General features: G+C 54.6%; 9 protein-coding genes and 1 non-coding gene across 10 annotated transcripts; 4 read left to right on the top strand and 6 right to left on the bottom strand.

Annotated features, from left to right (window-relative positions):
* Positions 1–352: 352 nt before the first annotated feature.
* Positions 353–1923, top strand: ACRALDRAFT_206059 (uncharacterized protein; the record flags this gene model as incomplete). Its single annotated transcript, XM_071021929.1, has 9 exons — positions 353–417; positions 463–503; positions 580–881; positions 955–1011; positions 1046–1188; positions 1234–1385; positions 1449–1530; positions 1572–1636; positions 1685–1923. 9 exons carry the CDS (start codon positions 353–355, stop codon positions 1921–1923), a joined length of 1146 nt encoding a protein of 381 aa, XP_070878888.1.
* Positions 1393–4025, bottom strand: ACRALDRAFT_1060148 (uncharacterized protein; the record flags this gene model as incomplete). The annotated part of the gene is made up of 4 exons (XM_071016187.1): positions 3526–4025; positions 2679–3446; positions 2275–2607; positions 1393–2110 (listed from the first exon to the last, which is right to left on the bottom strand). Coding segments are annotated over exons 1-4 (1378 nt in total), but the record flags the coding sequence as incomplete, so codon positions are not given.
* A 185-nt stretch (positions 4026–4210) lies between these two features.
* On the bottom strand, positions 4211–6235 carry ACRALDRAFT_1060150 (uncharacterized protein). The gene has a single exon (XM_071016188.1). The coding sequence runs from the start codon at positions 5863–5865 to the stop codon at positions 4378–4380; it is 1488 nt and encodes a 495-aa protein (XP_070878886.1). The 5' UTR covers positions 5866–6235; the 3' UTR covers positions 4211–4377.
* Positions 6236–6698: 463 nt separating this feature from the next.
* On the bottom strand, positions 6699–7744 carry ACRALDRAFT_1046777 (uncharacterized protein). Its single transcript, XM_071015466.1, has 2 exons — positions 7565–7744; positions 6699–7468 (listed from the first exon to the last, which is right to left on the bottom strand). The coding sequence occupies exons 1-2, from the start codon at positions 7623–7625 to the stop codon at positions 7014–7016; spliced, it is 516 nt and encodes a 171-aa protein (XP_070878885.1). The 5' UTR covers positions 7626–7744; the 3' UTR covers positions 6699–7013.
* Positions 7745–7907: 163 nt separating this feature from the next.
* Positions 7908–7994, top strand: ACRALDRAFT_t65. The gene has a single exon. It is a non-coding gene; the product is annotated as a tRNA-Cys (tRNA).
* A 1356-nt stretch (positions 7995–9350) lies between these two features.
* ACRALDRAFT_2094243 (uncharacterized protein) lies at positions 9351–11399 on the bottom strand (the record flags this gene model as incomplete). The annotated part of the gene is made up of 1 exon (XM_071022661.1): positions 9351–11399. One exon carries the CDS (start codon positions 11397–11399, stop codon positions 9351–9353), a length of 2049 nt encoding a protein of 682 aa, XP_070878884.1.
* Positions 11400–14948: 3549 nt separating this feature from the next.
* ACRALDRAFT_1091308 (uncharacterized protein) lies at positions 14949–16404 on the top strand (the record flags this gene model as incomplete). The annotated part of the gene is made up of 9 exons (XM_071019562.1): positions 14949–15231; positions 15261–15619; positions 15678–15697; positions 15729–15747; positions 15780–15902; positions 15958–16123; positions 16190–16222; positions 16273–16311; positions 16350–16404. Exons 1-9 carry the CDS (start codon positions 15008–15010, stop codon positions 16402–16404), a joined length of 1038 nt encoding a protein of 345 aa, XP_070878883.1. The 5' UTR covers positions 14949–15007.
* A 1250-nt stretch (positions 16405–17654) lies between these two features.
* ACRALDRAFT_1079183 (uncharacterized protein) lies at positions 17655–21668 on the bottom strand. The gene is made up of 3 exons (XM_071018871.1): positions 21199–21668; positions 18176–21139; positions 17655–18113 (listed from the first exon to the last, which is right to left on the bottom strand). Exons 1-3 carry the CDS (start codon positions 21349–21351, stop codon positions 18021–18023), a joined length of 3210 nt encoding a protein of 1069 aa, XP_070878882.1. The 5' UTR covers positions 21352–21668; the 3' UTR covers positions 17655–18020.
* Positions 21669–22003: 335 nt separating this feature from the next.
* On the bottom strand, positions 22004–23338 carry ACRALDRAFT_1074024 (uncharacterized protein). The gene is made up of 2 exons (XM_071018186.1): positions 22839–23338; positions 22004–22771 (listed from the first exon to the last, which is right to left on the bottom strand). The coding sequence occupies exons 1-2, from the start codon at positions 23091–23093 to the stop codon at positions 22211–22213; spliced, it is 816 nt and encodes a 271-aa protein (XP_070878881.1). The 5' UTR covers positions 23094–23338; the 3' UTR covers positions 22004–22210.
* Positions 23339–23800: 462 nt separating this feature from the next.
* ACRALDRAFT_1074025 (uncharacterized protein) lies at positions 23801–25696 on the top strand. Its single transcript, XM_071018187.1, has 3 exons — positions 23801–24247; positions 24309–24568; positions 24630–25696. The coding sequence occupies exons 1-3, from the start codon at positions 24029–24031 to the stop codon at positions 25246–25248; spliced, it is 1098 nt and encodes a 365-aa protein (XP_070878880.1). The 5' UTR covers positions 23801–24028; the 3' UTR covers positions 25249–25696.
* The last annotated feature ends 223 nt before the right edge of the window (positions 25697–25919 follow it).

The following is a 25919-nucleotide window of genomic DNA, read 5'->3' as shown; positions in this document are numbered from 1 at the left end:
TTGGTTGGCTGGGTCTGTGTCCTTTTTCGTAAGATATCCTTAGAATCTCTCTCGCTCGTCTACTTTCCTGCTCCTGCGTCGGCTTCCCTCTGTAAGACCTCGCGTCGATTTGAGGTCCCCGTTGATTCGGCAGATGTATTCGGTTCGGCGGGAAGTCTGCTGCTGCTTGTCGTACGTCTTCCTATCCTCCTTCGTTTCTCACCCCCCTCGGCGTGGAGTGTAGCAATGCCTTTCCTACTCTTCTTTGTGCTTTGGACGTGGCAGCGTTTGGATCCCCCTTCATTCGTGTAAAGAAAGAAGGCAGGCAAAGAAGACGACGGAAGAAAGGAAAGCCTGTGTAAGCAAGAGCCCGATGCAAAATTCCTGGTTGCTTTTCCTTCTTGTTCCCTTCGTTTGGCGTTTCGTTGTTCGCTTTTCGTCTGCGAGGGAAGGATATATCTGTCTTGACAGTCAACACCTCAGTCTCTGTACCAGAAGATATAATAATAACAGTCGTGACAAGGGTGAGCAAAAGAGGCGAGTCCAATGGGTAGTAAAAGAGGAAAAGAACAAAAGAATATCACAAGGAAAGCTGGAAAGGCAGAGGAAGCCGGACGGGGGAGAAGACGAGCAGAGAAACATACCTCAAGATCAAAGACTTGAAAGAAACCCATGGGCGCCTCGAGATGATTTACTATCCTTGGGATCAAGCTTCGCTCCTCCTCTTTCTTCTCTTTCTTCTTTTGCTTCTACTATTTCTGTCCGCCTTGTCCTTTGTTTTCTTGTTCCCTCTCCCTGCTTCACTCTCGGTCAGCTTGTACGTCGTCTTCTCTTTACCCTTCTGCCGTCTTGTCCCCGTCTTCGTCTTCGTCTTCGTCTTCGTCTGCCCTTGTCTTTCTTGCGTCACCGATTCTGCTTCTCCTTCTCCATTCTAAAGTGGTCAACCCCTTCCCCCTGTCTCTTCACCTGTCAAAGAATGGAAAGAATGGAGCCCACGGTCTTGATCAGAGGGAGGCCGCAAAAAGCGAGACGGTAACAATGCTCAAGCTATTGTAGGAAACGGAAGCGTTGGAATGCCGGGATCATCTCCATGGCCTGGAATGCGGCAATGCTCTCGTCTTCCCACTTACACGCCACTCGCCGGGGGGACAAAGGCAATGATGATGAACCGACGGCCGAATCTAGTTTAGTTGCTTCCTTTCACTCCTTGTGCTCTTTATGTTTCCCTTTGACCCTTTCTTCTCCACGTGACAGGGGTTTTCCCTTTTTCCCTTTTTTCCCTTTCTTCTCTCTCGCATTCCACTCCCTTTCATCGTTGGGCGGCTTCGACAAGGTTGCTCAAAGAAACAAAGCTGCACTCGGATTCGCCTTGATGAGAAATTGCGACCACCCACCGCTCATTCTTGGTTGAATGGATAATGAATGTGTCTCGGGGCGAGAGAGAAGAGGGACCGGAAATGTCTTATAAGCCGGTCGCATCTGCAAACGCAGCACTATGATCCATCGACGTCGTACCATTAACTCGTCAACACTCGTTCTGGCCATCGAAGTGTTCACCAATTCGTTCTAATTCGTACTCGCCCGTCTCTCAGTACTCGCCCGTCTCTCAGTACTCGTCCGTCTCTCAGTCTAACCGGTTGTTGGCCTGACATGAGACGTGGGTCTCCCGAATACCCTACACTTCGTTTTGTGTGACCATCTAAAGTCATTGACGCCGTTGAACCGTTCTTTTGTACAAGATATTGTGGAATTGGCGCTGACTCCTTTTCTCTTTGGCCGATTCTCTTTCCCTCCCTCCTTGCCCTGCCCCTTGGACCTCGTTTCTCCTTTTCTCCTTTGGCTCCCGAGTCCTCGAATTCTGCTATGACCCAATTAAGACAGGAGACCGCAATGAACGGTCCCGAGAATCCGTGCGTGTGCCGTGATGCGCGTATTACATGTTAATTCCGACTGATCAGAATGACCATGCCGGGCCTTGATACAAGTCTGTCCCCCATCTTATGAGATGTAGCCTTTCCCGCTCTCCTTGGACAAAAGGCTCGCACTGCGCCGGGCGTCGACGAACAGGTCCTCGCACTCGGCCACATCCTGGACGTCGATTTGGCTTCGACCGTTTGCCTTGGCAAGAATGCTGTGTCGTGGAGTCGTCAGTAATACATTCTCTCTGAACGACGGAAATGTCTCGGATGGAATCAAGGACAGCCGGTAGGACGGCCCAGAAACACATTAAAGTGGTTCCGTGTCACCAAAAAGTGAAGAACGGGAGATAAGAAAGGATAAAACAAAAATAAATACCTTGCCGGTGTGAGCAGCTGCAGGCAATACCCGCAGGCTGATGCGAACGCCGTGCTCGGCAATCTTGTCAATGGCCGCGTCCGAGATGGCCACGGCCTCGGTGGTGGACCGGACGCGAACAATGCGCTTGATCTCGTCGGCGTCGTACGGCGTCGTTGGAATGATGAGCAGCCGCGCCAGGAAATCCGTCGGAATGCCGTGCGCCGCCACCATCTCGTCCGTGCCGCGCAGCGTCGCCATTCCACGGTTGGACGCTAACACCACAATGGGCGAGATGCTCGATTCCAATGCGCGGTTCAGATACGTGAAACATTCTACATCGAGCATGTGTGCCTAGGTAGTCATTGCAAAGTTAGCAGCGGCGAGGAATACGCCCGGAAAAAAAAGGGGGGGAAAAAACCCACCTCGTCAATAAACAACACGCCCGGCACAAGCTCCGCCACGCCCTGGTCAATGTACTTGCTCACAACCTTGTTAATCTCGCCGCGCAGCTTCTCGGTAATCTCCGTCATCTTGGGCTTCATCAGCTGGCCCATCATGCTCATTATGTCCTGCCCGCCCTGGGGCCGCGCGTTGGCCACGTCGAGGTCATGCAGCGTCACGTCCTGCACAATCTCCTTCTTCTTGTGCACCTCGCCCTTGGGGATCGGGACGTACTCCTCGGCCTCCAGGTCAAACTCGGTGGCGTACGCGTCCGACCGCCCGACCCGCTTGCACGCGCCCGTGTTGGCCTCGATGTAGATGACGTCGCCCACCGACACGCGCTCCTTCTGGATCGCCTCGTATATGCTGGGGTCGAGCCGCAGCTTCTTCTGGCCCTTGGCGCTCTTGAGCCCGATGAGCAGCGTGCTGATGGTCTTTCCGTACCCGCCGAGCGGGTTCTCCGCCTCCTCGGGCGTCAGCTCCGTCACCTCGCCCTCGTACACCTCCTTCGTTTCCCGGACCTTGAGCCCGATCGCCCGCCTAAAGTTCTCCATCAGCACCTCCGTCTTCTTCACCTCGGTCGAGTAGATCTCGCTGCCGACGATGGGGCAGAACGGAATCTTGGTGCCGAGCTCCTGGCTGATGGCGAGCGCGAGCGCCGTCTTTCCCGTGCCGGGTCCTCCTGCCAGAAGCACCCCGCGACCCGCCATTCTCTGCGCCTTGATCAGATCCACTACCACGCCACATGCCTAGAGAAGAATAAACCCATAATCGTTAGCCAAGGTCAAGGGTCGAAACACGCTTGGTGTGCATATGGTGCGGACTGACTTCTCTCGCTGTCGCCTGGCCGACAAAGCCGGCCGCTTGCTTCTCTGCCGTCCCATCTGCCCTCAAGCCCAGCCCTTTGATATGTGTATGGGCCGCCGTGCGGTTCTCCCGATTGTTGCCTCGGACCTCACTGATCTGGACCATCTTGGCGGACGGAAGGCGGGTGACCGTTGGAGGTGGTGACAGTCGATGGCAGTTTTTGATGTTTGTAGGGTAGACGGTTCGGTAGGAGTTCGTTAAAGATTCGAGGATGGTTCCGTGGGCGACTTGATCGAAATGTCGAGGGATGTCGGATTTGCGCGAGATGGACGGGCTGTTCTGTTGGTTGGTGATGGATGGAGCTCCGAAGATTTTGGCTGCTTTGCGATTGCTGATAATGGGGTACGTAGGTACTTCTGGAAGGTCTTCAGAAAGTACTTAGTACCTGTACCGGCCCCACCTGACGAGCTCTCCACGTGACCTGGCAACGCGTCATAAACAGCTGCACGTTTCGCGAGTCGTGATGCTTCAAGTAGAACTTGATGGTATTTTTCACTTGAATGAGGGCACAAAGTGCCTTCATCTCCCGTCTTTGAATATGCAACCTCCCCGAATCTGGTCCTGGGACAATCGGTAGTCGATTTACGCTGCTTGGTCCGTGGCATTTCCTACACGATGTTGAGCGAACCCCTGAGAAACACCTTAAGCACCAAGCAGAGGTCCAAATGACAGGTTTACTGGAAAATACCGTTCATCTTACAATTCGTAGTGTCTCCTACCAGTATCTCCCTGACCGTCTTTTTCTTATCCCAACTTGACCCGTCGCATCATCGCCTTTATTTGCTGCCAATTCACCATGCTAGGCCTTCAGACCTATCTCCCCGGGCTCGCGTTCAACACAGTCTCGTCATCATCATCAGTGTCATCGCTCCGATCCACATCCATCAACATCGGCACGGCCTCCGCATCGCGCACCCCAGCCGCACCACGTACCTCAGCCCGGGCCGCCGCCGCCTCGACATCCCCCCCTGGCTTCTTCGGCACCGCCTCCTCCTTGCAAAGCACCATGTACAGCGCCCCGCCAATGATGAGCCCCGACCCGACGAGGCTCGTCCACCCCATCGACGTGCCAAACACCCACCGGTCAAAGGCGGCCGCGAAGAGCATGTGCGTGAATACCATGGCATTGGCCCGGTTGGACCGGTCCACCCGCAAGCCCGCCGTCATGAGGAACTGCATGATGAATCCCATCAGGCCGAGGAACAGGAGCAGACTCCACTGCCGCAGGCCCTGCGGCAGCGCAAACCGCAGCCCGGGCTGTCCGATGCCAAGCGCCGGCGCCGTCACCAGCACGGCCAGGCAGATCACCGTGCAGATGCTGGCGAAATAGTTGACCGACAGCAGCGCGTGGGCGCGCTTGCCGATCCACCGTATCGTGGTGTAGGCGCCCGCCGCGCCGAAGACGCCCATGAGGCCCACCCCGACGGCCTGTATGCGCTCGGCCGGGCCGATGTCGTGTCCCGTATCCGGCGGGTCACCCGGCAGTGTGCCGTTGGTGGGATATACTCCCCCTTCGCTGTGGGGAACCTCGTCCTCGGGAGCCAAGCCCGAGAAGAGGGAGGCGGGGCGGGCGATGAACACGACGCCGAGGAAGGCCACGAGGGTACCGATCTGTTCCACGCGGGTGAAAGGTTCGCGGAAGGCGACGTAGCAGGCGATGCCGGCAATGCTCGGGGCCAGGAAGGTGATGACGGTGGCTTCGGCCAGCGGGAGAGACATCATGGAATACCACATGCAGTAGATGCCAAAGAAGCCAAAGACACCTCGCGCGATCAGGAGGCCTCGGACCTCTCTGGGACCGAACGGAAAGTCGGGCGTCTTGGTCCACCACATGTACACCACGGCACCGAGCATGGTCAGGGACTGCCGGGCGAAGAGGACCTGGAACGGGTGCATTCCCTCTTCGACCTGGAGCACTCTCGCCGCCAAGTTCATCAGGGCGCCGAATAGTTGCGACAGGGCGACCATGACCACGCCGCGGTTTTTGCGCCAGATGTCCTGGAGAGCTTTGACGAACCTGGAGGCCAGCGTCGGCTGTGGGGGGTACGGCGGACCGCGCTCGCTACCCCCAACCGGAGATGTTCTGGCATGATGGAGAGAGTTGACGGATAACCGCCGGATAGAATCATGGTCTGCCTGATCCAGAAATCCATCTACGAGACCCTCGGACGCACTGGAAAGACTGTTTTCGTCGGATAGACGTGGCTGGATATGGTCCGGGGATGCATGAGCATTTTCGTGGTTGTCTGAGGTGGCGGGTTTGGTCAACTGACCCACCTCGCCAGACGTTCGTTTAGACATGTCGATAGTGATTTTGGCACGCTGGACTCATGCTAGGCAGCTGTACCTAGGATGTTCTGAGAGAATGTCGGAGGCAAATAAAAAACAAATACAATAAAATGGAGATGTCAATGACTTGATCGAAGCACTAAGCTCAACAGATTAAAGTCGGACCAGGCGCGGCATGAATGATGTAAGAAAGCAGAGAAGCTAAGGCTCGCAGTCTCCAAGCCAAGGGAAGACTAAACTTTCTGCACGATTTGGGATTCAGAATAATAATCCCGTCCCTAGCGGGAGATAGAAACAGAGGTCAAGAACTGTCCAAGGTTGAGGTGAAAAAAAGATGACCAAGAATTTGGCAGGAAGACGTCTTCCGAGGATAGCACTCAACTGGTCAGCGGCGTGGAGAAGGAAATCAAGAAATCCACGAGGGTAAAAATAACATCAGCTTCTTTTTAGTAGCTCGTTCCTCCCCCCACCAAAAGCTCGGGGCCCCGTCCAAGGCAGTTCCGGTGCATATTGGATGAAGGCGATCCGATATCGGGTCTGACTCGGAGTTGATTGGGGAGACCGAGGGCGGAAAAAGGCCGCGAGAAGCCGGCTTTTCAATGCCGTGCCCACGCCCGCGCTATTCCCGACCACTCCCTGTGAGCCGTGAATTGGACATTTGCATGATGCAACTGGACAAAAGACGAATCGTCTATCCTTGTGAGATCTGCACGATTTTGAGGATACTGTACATCTTCATCTCCAGTCTTTGGCCGATGTACCATCGCGAGACTGGACAGTTGAACTTGATCGGTGTGCGCAATCACGACCTGTCAGCGCTGAGAACACGAGCTGGTCTCGTCAACCTCAAACTGTCGCGAGACCATTTCCCAGGGAACGTTATTATAGAGCCGAGTATACCTAGGATCAACCGACGAGTCCCAATGTCTGCTCATTTGTATTATACTAAGTGCTTCATCTTGCAATCCCAAGTATTCGGACCGCACGCTGGCAAAGGCCCTAGAAGTCCCCCTTCCCATTCGCATCCAGTGGTGGTGGTTCGTCGTGAAATTACCAAATGATCAGACCCGTCCCAAACGCCGTCGCTTTTGCCGTAAACCAATTCGAGAGTGAAGAACGAAAGAAGAAAACACAGGGAGGATGGATATGAGTCCTGTAAATCAGGGCCTCCCCCGCCGCGAAACAGGCTCCGAAAGCGCATCGTCAATATCGTCCGCCTCCCCCAGCTCCTCCTCGTCTCGTGGGCCCCGCGGCCCGCTCGCCCCCTCCCCGTTCGCGCCGCCCTTCCCCGCCGCGTTGTCCCCACGGGCCCCCTCGCCCGCCGACGCGTCCTTCATCAGCACCGCCTCGTCGTCCTTGGTGAAGATCTTCTTCGCGTTGTCAATCTCGCCCTTCTTCTGGAACACCTCCTGCACCTTGCCCAGGTACGCCGGGTTCTTCCGGAACGCAAACTCAAAGTCCTCCCACTTGATCTTCTGCCGGCCCGCGTACGTCGCCATCCGCGCCGCCTCGAACGCCGCGCCCTGGATGAACTCGGTTACAATCTCGTCGAGGACCCGTACCGTCTCCGGCAGCGGGTGGCGGACGTCCCCGTGCGCGTAGAGGAGCTGGGCAACTGTCGCGGGACAAGCGGGGGTCAGCGCGGGTCTCTACCTCTCCTCGATCGTCTGAAGGAAAGCAAGAGTCGGACAAGGGAAGGTCGGCGTCTTACGCTCATGGTGGGAAAAGTTCATTTTCCCGACATTTTTGCCGGCTCGAGCGCGAGGCTCCATGGTCGCTGGTATTCCGCGTGCAAGCGAAAGAGTGGGATGAACGTCTTTTGCGCCGGGCCAAAAAATGGTGTCAAGTAAATTCTGGACGTGCAATCAAAGTCGCTGATGCCTTGTACGTGGAGATAGTTTGACGGATCTGAATGCCTTTGGGCTGGACCTGGCTTGATGGCGTAGATGGGCGTGCTGCAATGACTAATCATAAATAGTGGGTCAATCCGATAAGCGATTAGCAAAGGTTGTCCTACTTAAGGGCAAATGAAGGTCATCCCATTAACAATCACAGTTCCGGTAGCTCAGGGGTAGAGCAATCGCCTGCAGTTCTTCGGAAACGATAGCGATAGGTCAGGCGTTCGAATCGCCTCCGGAACTTCATTATCTTTTATTTTTTGCTCCTTTTGGAACCGTCACTCATTACACGAAATCCCCTTTGACTTCTCTATTGCTTCTCAAATGATTCCTTTCTTTTTTTTTTTTCCTTTTTCTTTTCGCAAACACCTGCTTTTCTTGGTTTACCTACCAGGCCGACCGACGACAGGCCGTCCTCTTTTTAGAGACACGGAGGCTCTGGGAAATTGTCGACTTGGGAAATCTCACTCAGATCCCATGAACCTCCTTCCCGTCTCCTATATCACACATCTGGCTGGTCATAGCCAAAAACCAGACACGGACGATCTCAATATTCATGTCACACCCACCAGCTGAAATCGTCGGCGAGCGCATTATTCTTTTGGACCACTGAAAGACAAAGTGACGAGTCATTATTATTGTCTCGACTTGTTCAGGGAGAATAATTTCCAGTGATGAGAATCTCCAGTGATTTGACCGTTCTCCCACCCGTCAAGCGCCTCGACGACAGACCCAGAGAAAAACGATCCCCTTTTCTCATTCGATTCGGCCACTTATACCATCCTTGGTCTGTTTCTCGACCTCAATATATTTCACGTTGTGTGCAAAACAACAGATGCCGCGGATTGCAGGAAGCGATGGTGGTTTCACAAGACTTATATCAACATGTGAAGTATTCTAATGGCTCTTCTTCATATCTATTCCTCGATCCACCGCGGCTGTCGCTACCGTTCGGTCTCCTTACTCTACTACCCCTCTGCAATCCGGTATCAGATGCAACACCAACAAAACAAAACAGCAAGAGTATGGACAGCCCAGGAGAGCCATGGATGTCACTCTCCCTAATTCCCACCCAAAACGCCAATGGTGATCACAGCCTGTAAACTCGAGTTTTCCACCGTTGCCCTGGCCCATTCGCCTCCCTAACCCTTCACCCAAAACCGTTGCCTAGAGACGAAAAGCGAAAACGGTAAGAAGGAACAAAAATTAGGTTGCTGCTCTCCGTATAAGATCGAGCCCGATATGCTGTAAAAGGTGTTGCTGCTTCTCAAGTCCAATGGAGGCAAGCAGTTGCGATTAAAATGTCGTACAGGGGTATGTATGGTATGGTGCGCCAGAAATAAATGAATAATGGCGGGAAGAACAGTGTCGTATGACCATGATGATGATGGTGATGATGATGATGGTGATGATGATGAAATAAAGAAAGTGGTCGGTCGTAACGGCATGCGGAGAGAAGTCATCGTTCGGCAGTTGCCACACACTGGCCTGTCGCCGGCAGGCTTACGCACATGTTGTGCGAGGGGGAGTATATAGAGCGTATTGCCCCGGCTGCATGCCGCCGTCCTCAATATAGGACCAGAAGGCTCCGGCTCGTGCTCAGATCTGGTTCGCGTCGGGTTGCACGTCGCACCGGAATCCGCTGTCCTCGCCACCAGCGTACGCCAGCTGCGCCCAGACCTTCCAGTGCAACACTCCCAAATGCGCAAGTCGAGTCGCCATATCCTCGACACTGGCTTCGTCGCGCGGGTCCCTCCCGGAGCCGCCGAGAAGCGAGTCCGTGTGAAGGTGCAGCTGTTGACCTCGACCACCGTCCCAGGCTCTCCCGGCGGCGTTGGTCCGACTCCCGGTAGCGACAGAGAAGAGGGCAATCCCCGTCAGACCTTTGAATTCGCGCACACGGTGCTGCAGCCCGACCAGTAGGCGGGCGTTGAACTGATCCTCAACCTCGCGGAAAAGGGATCCGTGGACGTCGGTGACGTGGGCTTTCAACTTCGCTTCAAAGGCAGGGAGCATATCGGACGGGGCATTCGTGTAACGGAAGATTTGGAGCGCGAGAGACGGCGCGAGGGCGGCCCAGCGAGACTCGTGTCGGGACGCGGCCGGGGCCGTCTGGAGGAGGGCGAGAAGGGAACTGTAGAGGCTCTGGGACCGCGCCTTGGCCTCGGCCGGATCGGGTCCAGCCGCTGCCTGCGTTTGGTGCACAAATGATGACCGCGGCGAAGATGTGTCGGAGCCAGAGCAGCTGAAAGCCAGGCTGGAGGGCCGAGAGCCGGCCTTGTGGAAGTCGAACGAGTTACGCGGTCTCGAAACAACCGACTCCTCGTCTGACTGAGGAAAGAAGCCGGAGAGGAGCGAGTTGACGGAGCGGCTCACCCGGTCGAGGTCGTCATAATGCCGCATGCAAATCTCGATGTTGATGGCGTCGAGCATGTCGGAGCGTAACTTCAGGAAGCGCTCCTCGTCGAACACAAAAGTGTTGGGTATCTCCTTCTCGTCCACCGACGGCCGCATCAGCCGTGCGAGGGCCTCGAAGAAGATGGCCATCTCGCCGAAAGATTGCGCGGCGGCCGGCGACACGGTACCCCGGTATCTCCGATCAGAGCCCCGGTACCAAAGCCTGGCAGGGGTGACGTCGATTCGGCCCTGCTGTATCCGCTTGAGGAAGAACCGCTGTTCGAAGAGGACCGTGTCTTCTATGAGCACGGGCCGCAGGCAGCGGATCTGGTGGTTCGCAACGTCGAGCTTCATGGCCTCGAGCACCTCGAGCAGACCCCGGAGGCCGAGTACCATCTCGCCCATGTCGTTGTTGCGGTTGGCGTTGCTCAGCCGCTGATACATGCGGTCGACCCATTCGTCTCGCATGGGGGCGCAGTGGGACTTGAGGACGCCCGACAACCAAAGCGCGAGCTTCTCCAGGTCGGCGATGCCCTTATTGAACTGCTGCATCAGCAACTCCACGCTGAACCCTTCATCCAGGTAGGCCCGATCCCGCCCGGGGACGAGTGTCTGAATGATATCCTTCACCGTCTTCAGCAGGCGTGGCAGGCACCAGTCATCGCGGTAGCCGTGCGCCTCGTAGAAGGCCTCTCGGTCCATGGCAAACATGATGAGCTGCTCATGTAACGTGTTCCAGAAATGTTCGGCCCTGGCCTCTTTCCTCCTGCCCTTGTCCCCGTCCACATTGGGCCTGAAATGCAGCTCCGGGTCGAAATTGATGTCGTGGCGAAGCTTCGGGTTGTGGATGATCTTGGACACGTCCAGCTCACTCAGCGTCGACTTTGTCACGGGAGGTTCTAGCGGAAGAGACGGTTGTGGCCTGGTTGCGTGCATGTGGTTGTTGAAGTAGCCGTCGACGGTGGACGTTGTTGGGCCACCCATACTTGAGCTGCTCGAGGCAGCACGCGACATGGGTAAGCCGGCTGTTGATGGTGTGACGGCATTGGAAGGCGGGTTGATATTCCGGGGCAGACCTTGCGGTGTCTGAATGTACTGCGCTTCTTCCTTTTGCGATTGTGCGGGCTTCATGGTCGTGGGCTGATTCTCGGTCTCCTGCATCGGTTCATTCTCATTACTAGCACGAGTCGAGGTAGATAGCTGCCTCCTGTTGCTCTCGATGCCACCTCCGGCGCCCTGTTTGCTGGCCATGTTGAAAAGTCGCTTGAGGCTGGGCCTGCCACCCAAGTCGCAAGCCGACTAGACTTTCTTTGCTGGTGTGTTCGAAGTGGGCTGTCAGCCGACGGGCAATGACCGAGGCTTACGAAATGGCCACGAAGTGCTGATGGGGATGAACAGTGATGATGCCGTGTCTGATTGCTAGTATCGACCGGCTCTGCGCCGACGTTGTGCGGAACAGGAGAACCCTCCAAATGGAGGCAACGAGGAAGATGCGCACGTGCGTGTGGCGAGCTGAGGTGGGAGTGTTGCTTATTGCTGGAAACAGAAAAAATTGTCAGTCAGAGCGCTGCCCGCTGCTGCAAACGGCTGGGACGGCCACGACGGCTGGCGGGGCCCGAATAAGCTGGCGAGGGCAATAAGTGTGTCTCGTGAGACGGAAAAGTGCGGGAGTAACGGGTGGCTGCAGCGCTTGCTATACAAGAAGGGTTGTCGGCTCCCGTCTCTGTGGCCCGGGCCTGCGTTGATACTGGGAGGGGAGGGATCGAGACAAACCCCGAGGCCCGCCGCACGTTTGTCGAGAAGGGGCGCGGAGATTTCCGAGGGAAAGTAGAACGGGGAAAGAAGGGTCGCGTGATCTTACAACCAAGTCGATATATCCTGCTTGGATATACCTCTCCCTCTTGTCCGTTGCACTGCCTTCACACGCAACACCAACGACCAGAAAGTCCCGTCTTGGGGTATGGACACTCGGCGTCCCTGGGGACTTGCGAATGCGGCGATACGAATTCGAGGACCGCGGGAGGTGTTGAGCGAATCGCGAGGGCGAGGTTGTTTGTTGGCGTACAGGAAGCGCCGGATACACCGGGTATCCGAAGGAGTGGGTGCTGTAGGGAAACGAGGATTCGGACAGTAGATCGGTTGGATCGGTGGTTTGTTTGCCGTTACAACGAATGTCGAGGCAGAGCGGCAAAAGCCGGTGAAATGGGCGGTATGGGGAGGCGATCGGCCTGGCTGAGCGACTGTGAGAGTGGAAGAGTAAAGAGAAAGTCGGACGCGCGAGTACAGCAGAGGACAGATGGGTAAGAAGATGGAATGATATGAAAAAAGAAGCGAGAAAGGGAGAGCAGGAAGGAGGGAACAAGAAAAAGAGGGAGGAAGAAGAGAGGAAAAGGGAGAGGAGGGTCAAAGTTCAGGGATAAGTCAAGGATGGAGCGGTCCGATATGAGTGACGATCGATCACAAGCACAAGAGTCAGGTACCGACAGGTTGGCTAGCCGGAACAGTAGGTAGTCAGGGGACGGCGAAAAAGGGCCCAAGTACATTGAATACCTTGGTATCTTGACGTATACTGTACCTTTGTACAAGTACACTATAAGATGTGTGGGGAATGGGAAAGAAACTATCAAGCAAAAATATCACCATTAATCTTAGCGCACAGTTAACCAAGGGGTTCAATGCCAAAGTGGCTGCAGTAAGAGGGTGGGTGCTTAGACAATGAATGCATATACGTTGTATGGATGATATAAGAGGTCCACGATAACAAAGGGACCTGTAGACTAAGACCTGTACATGTACTTTTGAATCTGGGCACGCATTCACGCATAATCTATATTCCTACGAAGCATGTAGATACGTTGTATGGACTTCCCATGAAACCGACAAAGCCTCTAGTTCTGACTGACCATAGACTATGTGGCTATAGACCCCCTTTGACAGACAATAAGAGCCAAGCAGGCGCATAAGGGAGAAAAGCCCTGACAAAGGACAGACGAGACAAGAGCCGGAAAGGGGGTTCAACAAGTAGACCCTCTCAATTTACTAATTATAACTAATAATACGTCCAGAGTTACAGCATAGCACCAAGCACACACACACGCCACGCACCACACTGGTACGTCAAGGACAGCTGACCGCTACAGAGACCAACACAACTGTTAGTCGATGGCCAGCTGTCCTCGGCCCTTGGCAGCGTGGCGGTATTGTGGCCTAGACGCAGACGGAACAGTGACAACCGATGGACCACCAGTCGGTGTAGTGATACCCGATGGTTGACTATTCGGCGCAAGAGGCATCGAGCGTCTTTCTGTAGCTGACAGCGTCGTAGTGCCTGTAATCACATTACATCTTATACCTAAGGGCGACATGACTTATAAGTATATTCGTACGGCAAAAAGCAATATAGTGGGAATGGACAAAATGCACAAGGGCAAAAGGGCGTACATTGTATACATATAGGAAGGAGGGGGTGCATGTAAGGGGGTGCATGTCAGTGCATGGCCCACGATCCTGGGTACACAATGCACCCCTATATACATACGTATTTGTCAATAACGTACGTAGGTACAATGTATGTATATCGGTGGGATTCAAGGACGAAGCAACCACTACTTCTACGAAGTACGACCCTTTCGTACCTACACTCACTATTTCGTGGGAGGATAAGTGATGCTTATAATTTCCCATTACAACCACTAATAAGGAAGCGCCCAAGATTCCAGGAGGAAAAGAAAAGAAAAGAAAAGGGGGTTACAAATGTCACGTCTTTTCGAGGGGCCCCACAGGACAGGTATGTACTCGGAAATGTGCTTGGACTTGTACCTATACATACCTATGCACGCCAAGAGCGGGCGTTCCCCTTGGAGCCCACGTGACTGATTCAATTGATTTGCCCTCCCTAAGATCTTGTGGAAGGTGTAGAGGGTGTCGAAGGGTGCCCCTTCGTGTTAGTCCCGCGTACGAACAGGGCAAAGACCGCCCTATTCGTCGCAAGCCAGCTCGACTAGGAGTGGTTAGCCTAATGGACTTGCGGTTAGAAAAGAGGCGAAGAAAGAATAAGTGGCCGTACGTCGTATGTATAGAGCGGGAAATATTTCAAAACTATACCGGAAATGCCGTCCATGCGTCGTCACGAGAACTCAAGGACGACTGCGGATCTTATTAGGGATCGTGCTTTCCAAGAACGGCATGCATCCGGAAACGGTAGTGAGGCGGTGAGCGCCGGGGCTAATAAGGGCTTTGCATCTGCGCGTCCATGCATGATTTCAGTAGGTTTGTTTTGTGGTTGGTTTGCATGTGCTTGGTACGGTGTCCGCTTAGGTACAACGTAGTACTTTTTTTGTAGCGAAATGCGATCGAGTCGTTGCATTCCAAGTTTTGGTTTCAAAGCCTGACTCGGGAATCCCAATGGTTGGTACGCTTTTGCGCGATCGGGTTTCCCCGACACGCGCCTCGAGGTTACATTATGTACTAAGTACATCGTCTTGGCGTTGGGGAAAAAAAAAAAGGTGGTCGCAATTCTGACACCAAGAAACTCGACGTCTCGTCTCCACAATCAAACCAAAGGCCACGCCCTGCATCAATATTGGGCCAGTAACGATCTATCCCGTCCTAACATAATACTTCGTACTTTACCTTGTAGCCACCCGTTGAAGCTCCCCCGCCTCGTTCTTCGGCCAGTCGAGTCTCGGGCTTACGGGTGCCAGCAGCCAATTCCCCCCAAACAGGCTGTCCTGATGAGGCAGCCATGATACATAGACTGCGCATGTACGCTTGACAGGCTCCCTCCCTCCATGGCATCGTCTCTTGCTGGAGTAGCACAAAGCATGCATGCACATTACTGACCACCACCACTACGTGTGATGCGCGACGATGCACTACATCATCGCAGCAGCCGTCCGGGGCCTTCCACGTCCGTCCCGTATCCTTCCTTTTGGGAAACTCTAACGACGTCCAGCCTCGTTCGCCAACATGGCGGCAAAGCCGTTCCCGTGACGATGCTATGCTATGCTGTCAGGTATCGGGTGAGCCGTTTGACATGGCATGTCGATAACCACCATCTTTCCGTGGCCGCCTCACCCGCCCAGTTCAGCACCGTGTTGTATGTGCATTCAGTGCAGAATTCACAGTCCCGCCGGTTGTAGCTGAGCTTCTGGTGCGTCAGACATTGACGACGTGGTCCAAGGAATGCGCCCGGCCGATAGTCAACCACGAGCTCGTCAACCACGTATTTATCAATTATTTGCCACTCGGCTCAGCTTCACTCTCGCCAAGCATGTTCTCTCACATGCCTAGATGTCGTCGCTGGGAATCATGGAAAATATTGGCTCTGTCCCATCGTGGGATGCTGGCCATGGGCCGGAAAACAGAGGCGCCGCTCGGAGCCGGCAAGGGCCGACGACTGCGCGACCTCGCTTACGAAGTACGTCCCCCAGAGCCAAAGTCGCGGACGGCGCCTCTCCGTTCTCCGCCGAGTCCGAGAGGCTTTTCGAGTAAAGGACGTGGGTAATTCCATGGATGGGTTGTACGAAGTAGACATTGTGTACTTTTGGGTACCAAGGTAGGTGCGTGTGGGGGCCACAGCCACGCCATAACATACAACGTACATATACGTGTTTGGGTGCCGTTCCTGAGACGCCGGACTAGTCAAGAAGCAGATGGCCAACGACCTCTTCGGGCAACTGCATCCCCCGCGAGCCAGCGGTATAGTACGTTGTAAAGGCACATCAGCTGCCGCCGGCACGATACTCTGTTCTCGTGCTGTGGGGGAAGAAAAAGAGGTGTGGGGGCGGATGCGAACATCAAAGTCGAGCTGCCCGAGCTGAACCAAAACTGCCACTTTGTAAACGAAAGCTGGCCGTTTCGGAGCCCCATGATCCGTTTTCATGCCCATGGCCGCTGGTCCAGTATCTGTGGGACGAGTGGAACATGTCGCGGGCAGATGCGATCAATCGTGATTATGCCCTCATTAAACGTATGTCCGTAGGTACAGGTACTCATTACGTTGTATGGGCACCGGACTCGGCCACACCTGACTAACCGAGTCGAGTGGCGCAGTTCCAGATACAACGTACTTTGTAGACAAGTCTTGGAATAGAACCCCCTCCCCGAACCCCCTCTGTTTAAGCGCCTGGGACTTTGATAAGGTAGGGAGTGACACTGGAGGGTTCACTACTACGCTACTTCGTACGTGACCACCAACAGCCCCTTGGATGCTCCGGACTTGATTCATCGAAAGCAGATTTACACTACGTTGTAGAATCGCCACCCAAGTCAGATGTGTTCCAAATTAGGAATTCTTCTAGAACGCGCTAAGCCATATCACAAGCCCACGCTAGGACAACGGTGGCATGGTAATGGGTCCACCCATTCTTGGCATCTTGCTGATCTTGCTGTTTGAGGGCACGTAATTACAAAGTGCTGAGGACGGATAGTTCGTCCAGCCCTTTACTTTATGCGGATTGAACGATCGCCCGAGCACTTTGGGTAGCAGTAATTCGTGTACAGATTTGTGCCCTCAGTCCCTTCTTATTAGTATTATGCAGTGATTCTTTTGGTTCCCACATCTCGTGGTCTAAAAGACACTGCTAAGGTCTTGAGATATGCGGGTCGGGTTATAGTGTCCCAGACTTCAGCTCATGCAGTGCAAGACAAAAATGAATTCTTGGGACAAGCTGGTTGGCGAGAATTCCTTTGCTCCCTGGCTGATAGAACTCATAGCTCAGTCTACACCCACCCCATTGTGAAGTTGAACTAATCAGGGAACGTGCCAGGAAGAGGTCAAGCTACATATGAAGAGACAGGTTGTTTATATGAACTTCAACTTGAACAAAAAAAGACAAGCTCAGGAACGCCGTCTTATATTGCTTGACTCTCAGGACGTCCCAGCAGCAAAGGCATGGAGGGGCATTGTAAAATCAGTTAAAACCTCTGCCAAGGAAGGCCAACAAAGTCATACCTTGTGGCTTGGGACCAGACATGTCTGCATCATGTATTTGAGACACGGGCTGAATGCTTCTGTTGAGCACTGTAGGCACTCTATAGTGTAAGACACTTCTAGATACATACGTCGGCAGACAACCAGTACTCACTACAGGGAGACGAATGAGGCGTATCTGCGATGCTACAGCCGCAGCAACAGCCAGGAGAGATGAGATAATATCGACGTCGGATTCGTACTGATCACAATGTCATGCTTTACCCTCTGCCTTGAGAGAGCATGTCATTGTCAGTACTCGTCGGACGAACTTGTAATACGTCTTGTCCCCAAATGAAAGCCATGCCATCCTCAGCTCGACCTAGTAGGATGATGCTATAAGAGACGTAGGGATGACAGGTTGGAACCATGCATATGTTTCCGTCATGGGGTGTCCAGATGCTCCATCCCAGTGGCCCCTGAGCGACTGTCGTAGACGCCGAAGACATTAGAAATCATATGGGCACCACGACAGCATCCAACCAACGGCGTACAATATTTGATACGGGCCAAACGTGGATCAGAAGGACATTCATCGAACAATGTAGTGTATTTCTCCTTTCGAGGAGGGAAACTTATAATTATTCATCGCCCAGGCCGTGACGCTCATGTACAGGTATCTATCCATCACCGCATCAGAACCAAGCAGCCAGAGTACTCGACTGGGTGCCTCAACCTGCCCAGACAACCCTCCGCCAGCCTATATAAAACAAGTTAAAGAAAAGAAAATAAGAAGTTCCTTGCCCATCCAAACATCTTATCTGGGAAGTGATATATAGGAAAGATATGGAGGTCATGGAAATCCAGATCATAAACAACAACACAGCAGCACAACGTCATCCTCGCCCAAGTCGCAGGTGCATCACCTACCAAGCAAGAAGACCTCCCGTCACCAGATGCTACCTGGGATTCAGAGGACTCTTGCCCGGCCCAACAGCCTTGCGCAGCTTCTGAAGCTCATCCTCCAGTCTCCGCCTTCTGGCTTGCTCCTCCTGCAACGATCGTTAGTATCCAGCCCCTCGTCCTCGAACCACACGGGGAGATCGGGACTTACTCTGAGATCCTCCTGAAACTTCTTCCGCTCCCGCTTCATGGTCGCCCTGAACTGCTCGCTCAGCACCGACGCCCCGGCCCCCATCTTCGCCCCCGCCGCGCCCCCCGCCGTCGGCACCGCCCGCAGCCTCTCGGCGTCGAGCTCCTCCTGCAACTTGCCAATCTTGTCGTGCGCCGCGCGCGTCTCCGCCTCGATCCGGTCCCGCAGCCCCGCCACCTCGAGCTCGAGCGCCGCGCGCGCCGCCAGGGCCTCGTCGAGCCGCGTCTCGACCGCCAGCTTCTCGCGCTCCGCCCCGATCGTCTCCGCCGTGATCGACTCGAGCTCCTTCAGCGTGGCCGCCAGCTCGTCCTTCAGCGACTCCACCTCGGCCTTGAAATGGCCCACCTCGGCTGAGCTCTTCAGCGCCGCCGCTTCGACCGCCCTCTCCTTGCGGGACCCGTAGGCGCCCTCCAGCTCGGCCCGCGCAATGGTGAGTTCCGTCTTGAGCTCGGCCATGGTGACGTTGAACCGCTCAATCTCGTCCTCCTGCTCCCTGACCAGCTTGGTCTTGGCTTCCAGCTCCTGCTGCGTCCCTTCGACCGCTTTTGCGACCGCGTGTTCCGCCTCGGCCATCGCGACGTTGAGCTTCCCAATTTCGTCCGCCTGTTCTTGGACCAGCTTGGTCTTGGCCTCCAGTTCCTGCTGCGTCCCTTCGACCGCCTTTTCGACGGCTTGTTCGGCTTCGGCTATGGCAGCGTTGAGCCTCTTAATCTCGTCCTCCTGTTCCTTAACCAACCTAGCCTTGGCCTCCAGCTCCTCCTGTTTCCCTTCAACCGCTTCTTCGACCGCCTTGTCCGCCTCGGCCATCGCGACGTTAAGCCTCTCAATCTCGTCCTGCTGCTCCTCAATCAGCTTAGCCTTGGCCTCCAACTCCTGCTGTTTCCCTTGGACCGCCTTTTCCGCCTCGGCCAGATTGGCCGAGAGTATGGCCACGTCCTCGTCCGCCTTGTCCAGGCTGTCCTCCATCTGCTGGACAGTCGCGGTAATGGCCGCCATTCGGGCCTGGATCGACCTGCCGTCGGCTTCGAGGGCCTCAATCTTTTCGTCGCGTTCTTGAAGCTGCTCCTCCGCCCAGGAGGCGGTAGACCGGCTGGCCTCGAGGGCTTCAATCTTTTCGTCGCGTTCGCGAAGCTGCTCCTTCGCCCAGGTCACGGTGGACTGGTCGGCCTCGAGTCGGGCGTCGGCATCCTCCGCGTTCTTCAAAGCATCCGAGAGCAACGCTTCCACCTTTCTGACCTCCTGCTGTGACTCGTGGAGAAGAGTCCTGACTTCGGTCACTTCGTCCTCCTTGGCACGGAGTTCCGCATCCTTGGCCGAGTCGGACTTGTTGTTGAGCTCGCGCTGTTGCTTGATCTGACGCTTGAGGACCGATTTCTGGTCCTTCAGCTTGGTGGCCTGCGCGTACAACCACTGGACCCTTGCCGAGAAGGAAGATAGGGAGTACGGCTCGGTGACGTCCACGTCGTCGTCCCCAGACATGTCTTCTTCGTCGATTTCTAGGCCCTGTTCCTGCCGCATCTTGCGGCGCTGCTCTCTCCTCTGCTGGATATCCGCGTATCCGTTCTGAATGATCTCCCAAAGTCCCGTAAGCACAGCCTCGGTCTGGTCGACATCTTGCTGTCGGAGGCCGCTCGAAGCAGTCATTTCAGCCGCGCGAGTCAGCTCCGTCTGCACAGCGTGTAGAGACTTTTCCGCGTAGTCAAACTGAGCATCAAATTCGGCGCTGGAGGAGTCGGGAGGGTCCGGGTAGTCGGGGTCGATGGTGGTAAGAAGGTCTCTTAGCTGGCCATTCAGCATGTCGACTCGGGTCTCGGCTTGAGCCAGGGCAATAGAAGCAGCGGCAGCGGCCGACTCGGCATCTTGAAGCTGTTCCGATGACTGAGCAGAGAACTCGGAATTTCTCTCATGAGTTTCTTGAACCCTCACAAGTCCTTGCTCCAGATAGTGCAAGTGGCTGTCCAGAACCCATACGGCGCCCGGTGACCTCTCAGCGTCTGATGGACCGGACTGTGGCACCTCGTAGTTGCCATTCTTCTCCGGATCGAGGCTCACGAGCACATTTCGAAGAGACCCGCTGAGCATCTCGACCCGCTGTTCCGCCTCGGCTATGTATCGCCGGCGCGTTGAGTCCCTCTCCTGTAGAGAATCAAGCTCCGCAGCCAGCGACTCGGTCCGGGCAAGAAGCTGAGTATTTTCGAACTGGAGCCGCTCGTTCTCTTCTCGTAGCTGGGTAGTTTGCTCCCGAATGGGCGATCGTTGTGGAGGTTCGATGGGAAGCTCCTTGGGCGGAGTGCTCGCGAGACCGCTCACATCGAGGCTTCGAACGATAGGCTGATCGTCCAGGTACGCATCGTCGGCGGGCTCCATGCTGTTTCGGTCGTTGTTTGAAAAGGTATATAGACTTTCCGGGCTATTGGGTATGCCGTAATGGTGGGGAGGTCCCACGTTCTTTTGGGTCGACGTCGACTTTTTAGATGCCTTGTGCGTGAGCTGAAGGATACCGGCGGTGTGCTCGAGAAGCCTCCTCTGTGGCTCCATCAATCGCTTCTCCAAATTCGACAACTCGGACGCGAGCTCCTCGCACCTCCTCTCGCTCTCCTGGCGCTCCATTTCGGCCTCGTGTGCCGACTCGCTATCCTGGTCAGAAAGGCTGGGTCTCTTATCCCCATCCTGACTCCGTCCCCCATAGAGCTTGGCAACAGAAATGGCCGCATCCCGATACTTGGATTGGATGATCAAGTTGGCACGGGCCTGTTCGATTCGCTGGGTCAAGAGTTGGATTTGCTTCTTGAGATCGTCGACTTCTTCCTGAGATAGGATCTCGTACGTTTTGCTGTCGGATAGAGCGGTCTCGGTGAGAAGATGGATTTGTATGGGGTCGTTGAGATCGACGAGCGTGGAGTCCCGGTGGTGTTTTGGATTCATCTGCTTTAACGTGAGCTGCCCTGGACGTTCGAAAGTGCAGTCGTCTTCGGGTAACGAACTGAATGGTGGTCCTGCTCGTCGCCTTGGACGTCTCTCACCATGCCGTCGGTATAACCATCGGCGGGGATACCCTCGCTCGAGGCTTGCGACTGCGACGACGGGTTCTCCGGTCCATAGTCGTCAGGGTTCCTGATGGCAGAGTAGCCGTCCATGCTTGTGATTTGTCCCGTAAAGCAATGCAAAGCAATGGCGTTACCGCATTATCCACGACTCGCAGGCGATAGGGAGGGTATGTAAAATCGTATTCTTCTTTCAAACTCGTAGTGGAGGGGTAGCTGAGATGTCGAATGCGCCAGTCGTCGGTTGAGGATGCTGTCCAGTGTGCTATAGGAGGCTCAACGAGACAAAGGCCGTGGCGCGCCTCGGGGCGCAGGAATCAATACTCGAGAACGACTCGAACAGGCGAAAACGAGGGTCAGGATCGCAAAACTGCCGTGAACAAATTTTGAAGCCGACACGAGGGTCGCGTAGGGGTGGCTGAAAAAATGGCTGGGTAGGTAATGAATCGTCTTCCGCGACAACACCTTACCCCTGATGGTATCCAGATTAGGCCCCTGAAAGCCCACTATATGGTGGGGTGGTGTACTTTGTAGGGGAGGTGATCAGCATGGGGAAGGGTGACGATTGGCGACTCGGTGGGCCACTAAACTTGATTCGGTGGCGTCGGTGTGGTAATGTACCCAGGTACGTACCCGTGGCTGGGGTGGTTGGGGTGACCGGGGCGGCATCGTTCAAGCTCACCGCACCGTCCTTCTCTAGGTACACTACCACGTCCTGAGACGTATGTACATTGTAAATGATCAATGATCATCGTCGATGCTCCTAACCCAAGTACAGTACAACCTTCTCATGCTGGAGAAGGCAGACAGTCCCCAACCACTTACGCCTAAATCATTTGATGTTCGTGTATACAATGTATCTTTCTAGAGAATAGCTTGCCATTTCCGCCGAGGCCATCGTTTTCTACCCATATTTGTAGTTAGACATCATGCAGCACGGGACGGCATAGTCCTATAGCAGACCCCTGAGTTGGTCTCGCATCTCCTGAGGAACGGTCCGTTGCCTCGCGACCCCTCCATCCACGGGCATTTGTGACCCGGACGCGGTGCCTGCGTTCTCCCCCTCCAATCTCCTCCTGAGCCCCTCAAACTCGTCTCGTCTTCTCTGCGTCCTAATCCCGACCATCCATCCCGGGACCCTCCACTTCATCACGGCCTCGGGGAGCAAGTCATTCCTCCATGCATATCCCACAAACCATCCCACCAGCGCGCCGAGCAACGACCCCGGCCATTGGAACAGGGCTAGCTGAAGAGCTAGGGCGTAGCGGTACGACTTGTCCGAAAGCGTAACGCTGGGTGATGTCTCGTTTGGTTGCTCGCTCGGCGATGCCGCCACACGGTATCTGTACATGTGTGGGACGATGGCATGGTACTGCGCAAGAATCGCAAATACGACGGGTGTCGGTCCTGCCGGCAGGTAATTGAACAACCCAACAGTTAACGGCCTTAGGAAGAGCGAGAGTACCGTGGGCGTTATCACCGACGTGAGGAGGAAGCTGACGAGTACGAACGACTGCGCAAACAAAGTCAGAGCTGATACGGCGACCTTTGATTTTCGAATAGGGGTTACTGTTACTCACGGCATATTTCCTCGGTCCCCACATTTGCTCTAGAATCCTCATGTTATATAATGCCATGGAGGCGAAGAGCACCTCGGTTGAGTTTGTGTAGCATAGCTGGTAGCTCAGCATGCGCCAGAACTGACGGTACTGCCAGAAGTGGGAATCCACGAGAATGTAGAAGTAATGTTTCACGTCGAACAGGCTGGCCAAGGTTGAGGACGACACCAGCCCGAGTACAAGCGTACGCGATACGGGTGTGTTCGAAAAGGACATGTTGGCGGCGAGAGCGGCAGTGCTGGCATTACCATGGCATCCTGGGGAAGCAAGTGAAGTCGTTTGGTCGGGAGAGATTCTGCGACACGGCTTGATGGCACCCTCCGTACTCTTCTTGCTCGCAAAACCCCCGCGATTGTCAATAAATAGCAAGGCACCGTCAGAGATTGACTCAAATGTTGTGGTCGCCGCCCTTCACCTGTGTTCTCGTCGAATCGTTCGGTCAATGGAGCCACCGTGGTCAGAGAGAGCTTTGGGATCGAAGGTTCCACCGCGGGGTGATGCAATAGCTTCCGATTACATAATCTTTTATGTGCCTACGCACAGCCACGATGCGCAAGGTCGTTGTATGGATCCTGAGTTCTAATATCAAGGGAAAAGAAAGCACTGCATTTTTTTATTTCTTATTTTGAACAGAAAAAAGAAGAAGAAAGGAATGGAAGAAGAAGAAATGGAAGTCACAAATTCCTCTGAACTGGACAGCCTTCGTTGTCTGCATATTCTCAGGAGTGGTTTGCCCAAGACACTTTTCTGTCCACGGAGTATCCAGTCAGCACAGCCACAACTTGGAATCCTTGGAAGCGGCTGGGAGGGTACGTAATGTCCCTCCCTCCTCTGCGTACCGTATTACTGTATTACGAAGATAGGGAGCAGTCATAGGTGGTTCGAAGCTCACAGAATTCTGGTCGTGATCATCTCGGTGGTCGTGGCAATTCTACCAAGCACCCGCCTAGACTTTCTTTCTCCAGCGTGTTTCCTGCAAAATACCCGCGTCCATCTTCTTACCTTTACTTTTAATCGAATCTTTTACGTTGCTTATGACGTTCGTTTTGCGCTGAGCGATTCCTCTTGGACACTTTATTTTCCTTGTCGACCAGCCTAGAGCTTCCCACGACCCCTCGACCTCCCTTTTATCCAGCTTCTCCTCTACGATAATGTCTGAAATTGTTGGCACCATCGGAAAATGGCTGATAAGCTCCCCTCCCGCAGAGTGGGCAATCAATCAGCTGAGGGAACTATTGATTGGCGCCCTGAAGCAGGGTCCGGTACCTCAACATGTGGCATTCGAGATGGACGGAAACAGACGGTATGCGCGCGGCAGGAGAATGGAGACCATCGAAGGCCATCACCACGGGTTTGAAGCCCTTGCGCGCGTGAGTGCTATCCCCACACCTCCGTCCAGATCCGGTCACTAAATCGATTCCCTGCGCCCAGGTCCTGGAAATCTGCTACAAGTCCGGAGTCCGGGTCGTCACCGTCTACGCGTTTAGCATCGAGAACTTCAACCGCCCCCAGTACGAAGTAGATGGCCTGATGCAACTGGCCAAGGTCAAATTGGAACAGTTGACCCACCATGGAGATCTTCTGGACCGGTATGGAGCCGCCGTCCGTGTCATGGGCCAGAGAGATCTCCTTCCGCAGGATGTCCTCGAGGTTGTTCATCGTGCCGAGAAGATGACCGAGGGAAACAAAAAGTGAGCAGCCCATTGGCCGGCGTTCCGTTTCTCTGGCCCAGAGTGGTACTGACAGGTCTAGGGCCGTTCTCAATATCTGCTTCCCGTATACCTCTCGAGAGGAAATGGCGACCGCGATTCGGTCCACAGTAGAGGATTACATGACACCGCCTGAGCCCAAGTACAACGCGTTTCCCGTCTCACGTATCACACAGAAGATCCTATCCAAGCAACTAGACGGAAAAGAGGACAGGGACGAGATTCTGACCAAGACTCGCGACATTTCTCCGGCCCCATCTTCTCATTCCGATGCCGATGTCGAAACTACATCGTCCTCTAGTACCCTGTCGCCCGGCTCACCCCCCTCGCATCCCGAACTACATTCCATGGGCGACGGAACGAGACTCCTCAAGAACCCCGAGACCATTACGGCCGAAACACTCAATAGCCACGTGTACACGGCCGATGACCCTCCGCTGGATATATTCGTGCGGACAAGTGGCGTCGAACGGCTCAGTGATTTCATGCTGTGGCAGTGTCACCAGGATACCCACATCTTCTTCCTGAACTGCCTGTGGCCCGAATTCGATCTGCACCACTGGCTTCCCGTTCTCCTGGAATGGCAGTGGCGGTTGAAGCAGGTGGAGAGAGACGAACGTCCTTTGAAGAAGAGGACGCGGAAAGGGGTGAAAGCAGTCTGAGTGATTTTTTTACGGCGCATTTCGTTCGAGATGATAACATGGCGGAACACGTACTCACGTACTTCTCCAACGATCAAGCAGCAGCGTCGGGCAGATGTGCCATCTCCTCGTCCTTCCCCGCCCCGCCGTTTTCCCCCCTCCGCCTTGGTTTTTGTTTCTGGGTCGTCGTGTACCCGGTATGGGCGATCAGCTGCTCGTCGGTGCCACTGGGCTTTAAACATTTAGACGTGGGCATGAAATGATACCACAGCAGATTTACATGGGGCCGCTTCATGTTCAGATCTTCTGCATATCAACAATTTTGTCAGGCTGGGTTTTGCTTTTCCCTGGAGCGTTTTTTAAAGGTCTTTCTATATTTCGCTAGTTCAATTCTCGAGTCTCGTTTAGCCATGCACGTTCAACGAATCTAGGGTTCATGTCGCTGCCCGTGTCCCAGTCATGGAAATCCAATGCTTTGTGATATTGTGAGGTCGGCCCTGAGCCGTGACGATGTCCGAGGCCTCTCGGAATTTGGTCCACGTCCCGAGCATTGACGTCAGAGGTCATCGTTTGATCATGTACACAGTGTGAGAGAGGCTTATGCACTAACTACCTTTGGATCATAATTCCCCCGGTGCCGGACGTATCGTCACCGCCCGTAAGCGAAGCGCGTAACGTCCAACGAGGGTACT

This window comes from Sodiomyces alcalophilus, assembly GCF_042370955.1.
Source record: "Sodiomyces alcalophilus JCM 7366 unplaced genomic scaffold ACRALscaffold_1, whole genome shotgun sequence".
Classification (NCBI taxonomy): Eukaryota; Fungi; Ascomycota; class Sordariomycetes; order Glomerellales; family Plectosphaerellaceae; genus Sodiomyces; species Sodiomyces alcalophilus.
Note: the sequence above shows the minus strand (reverse complement) of the source record. Positions and strands in the feature narration are given on the sequence as shown.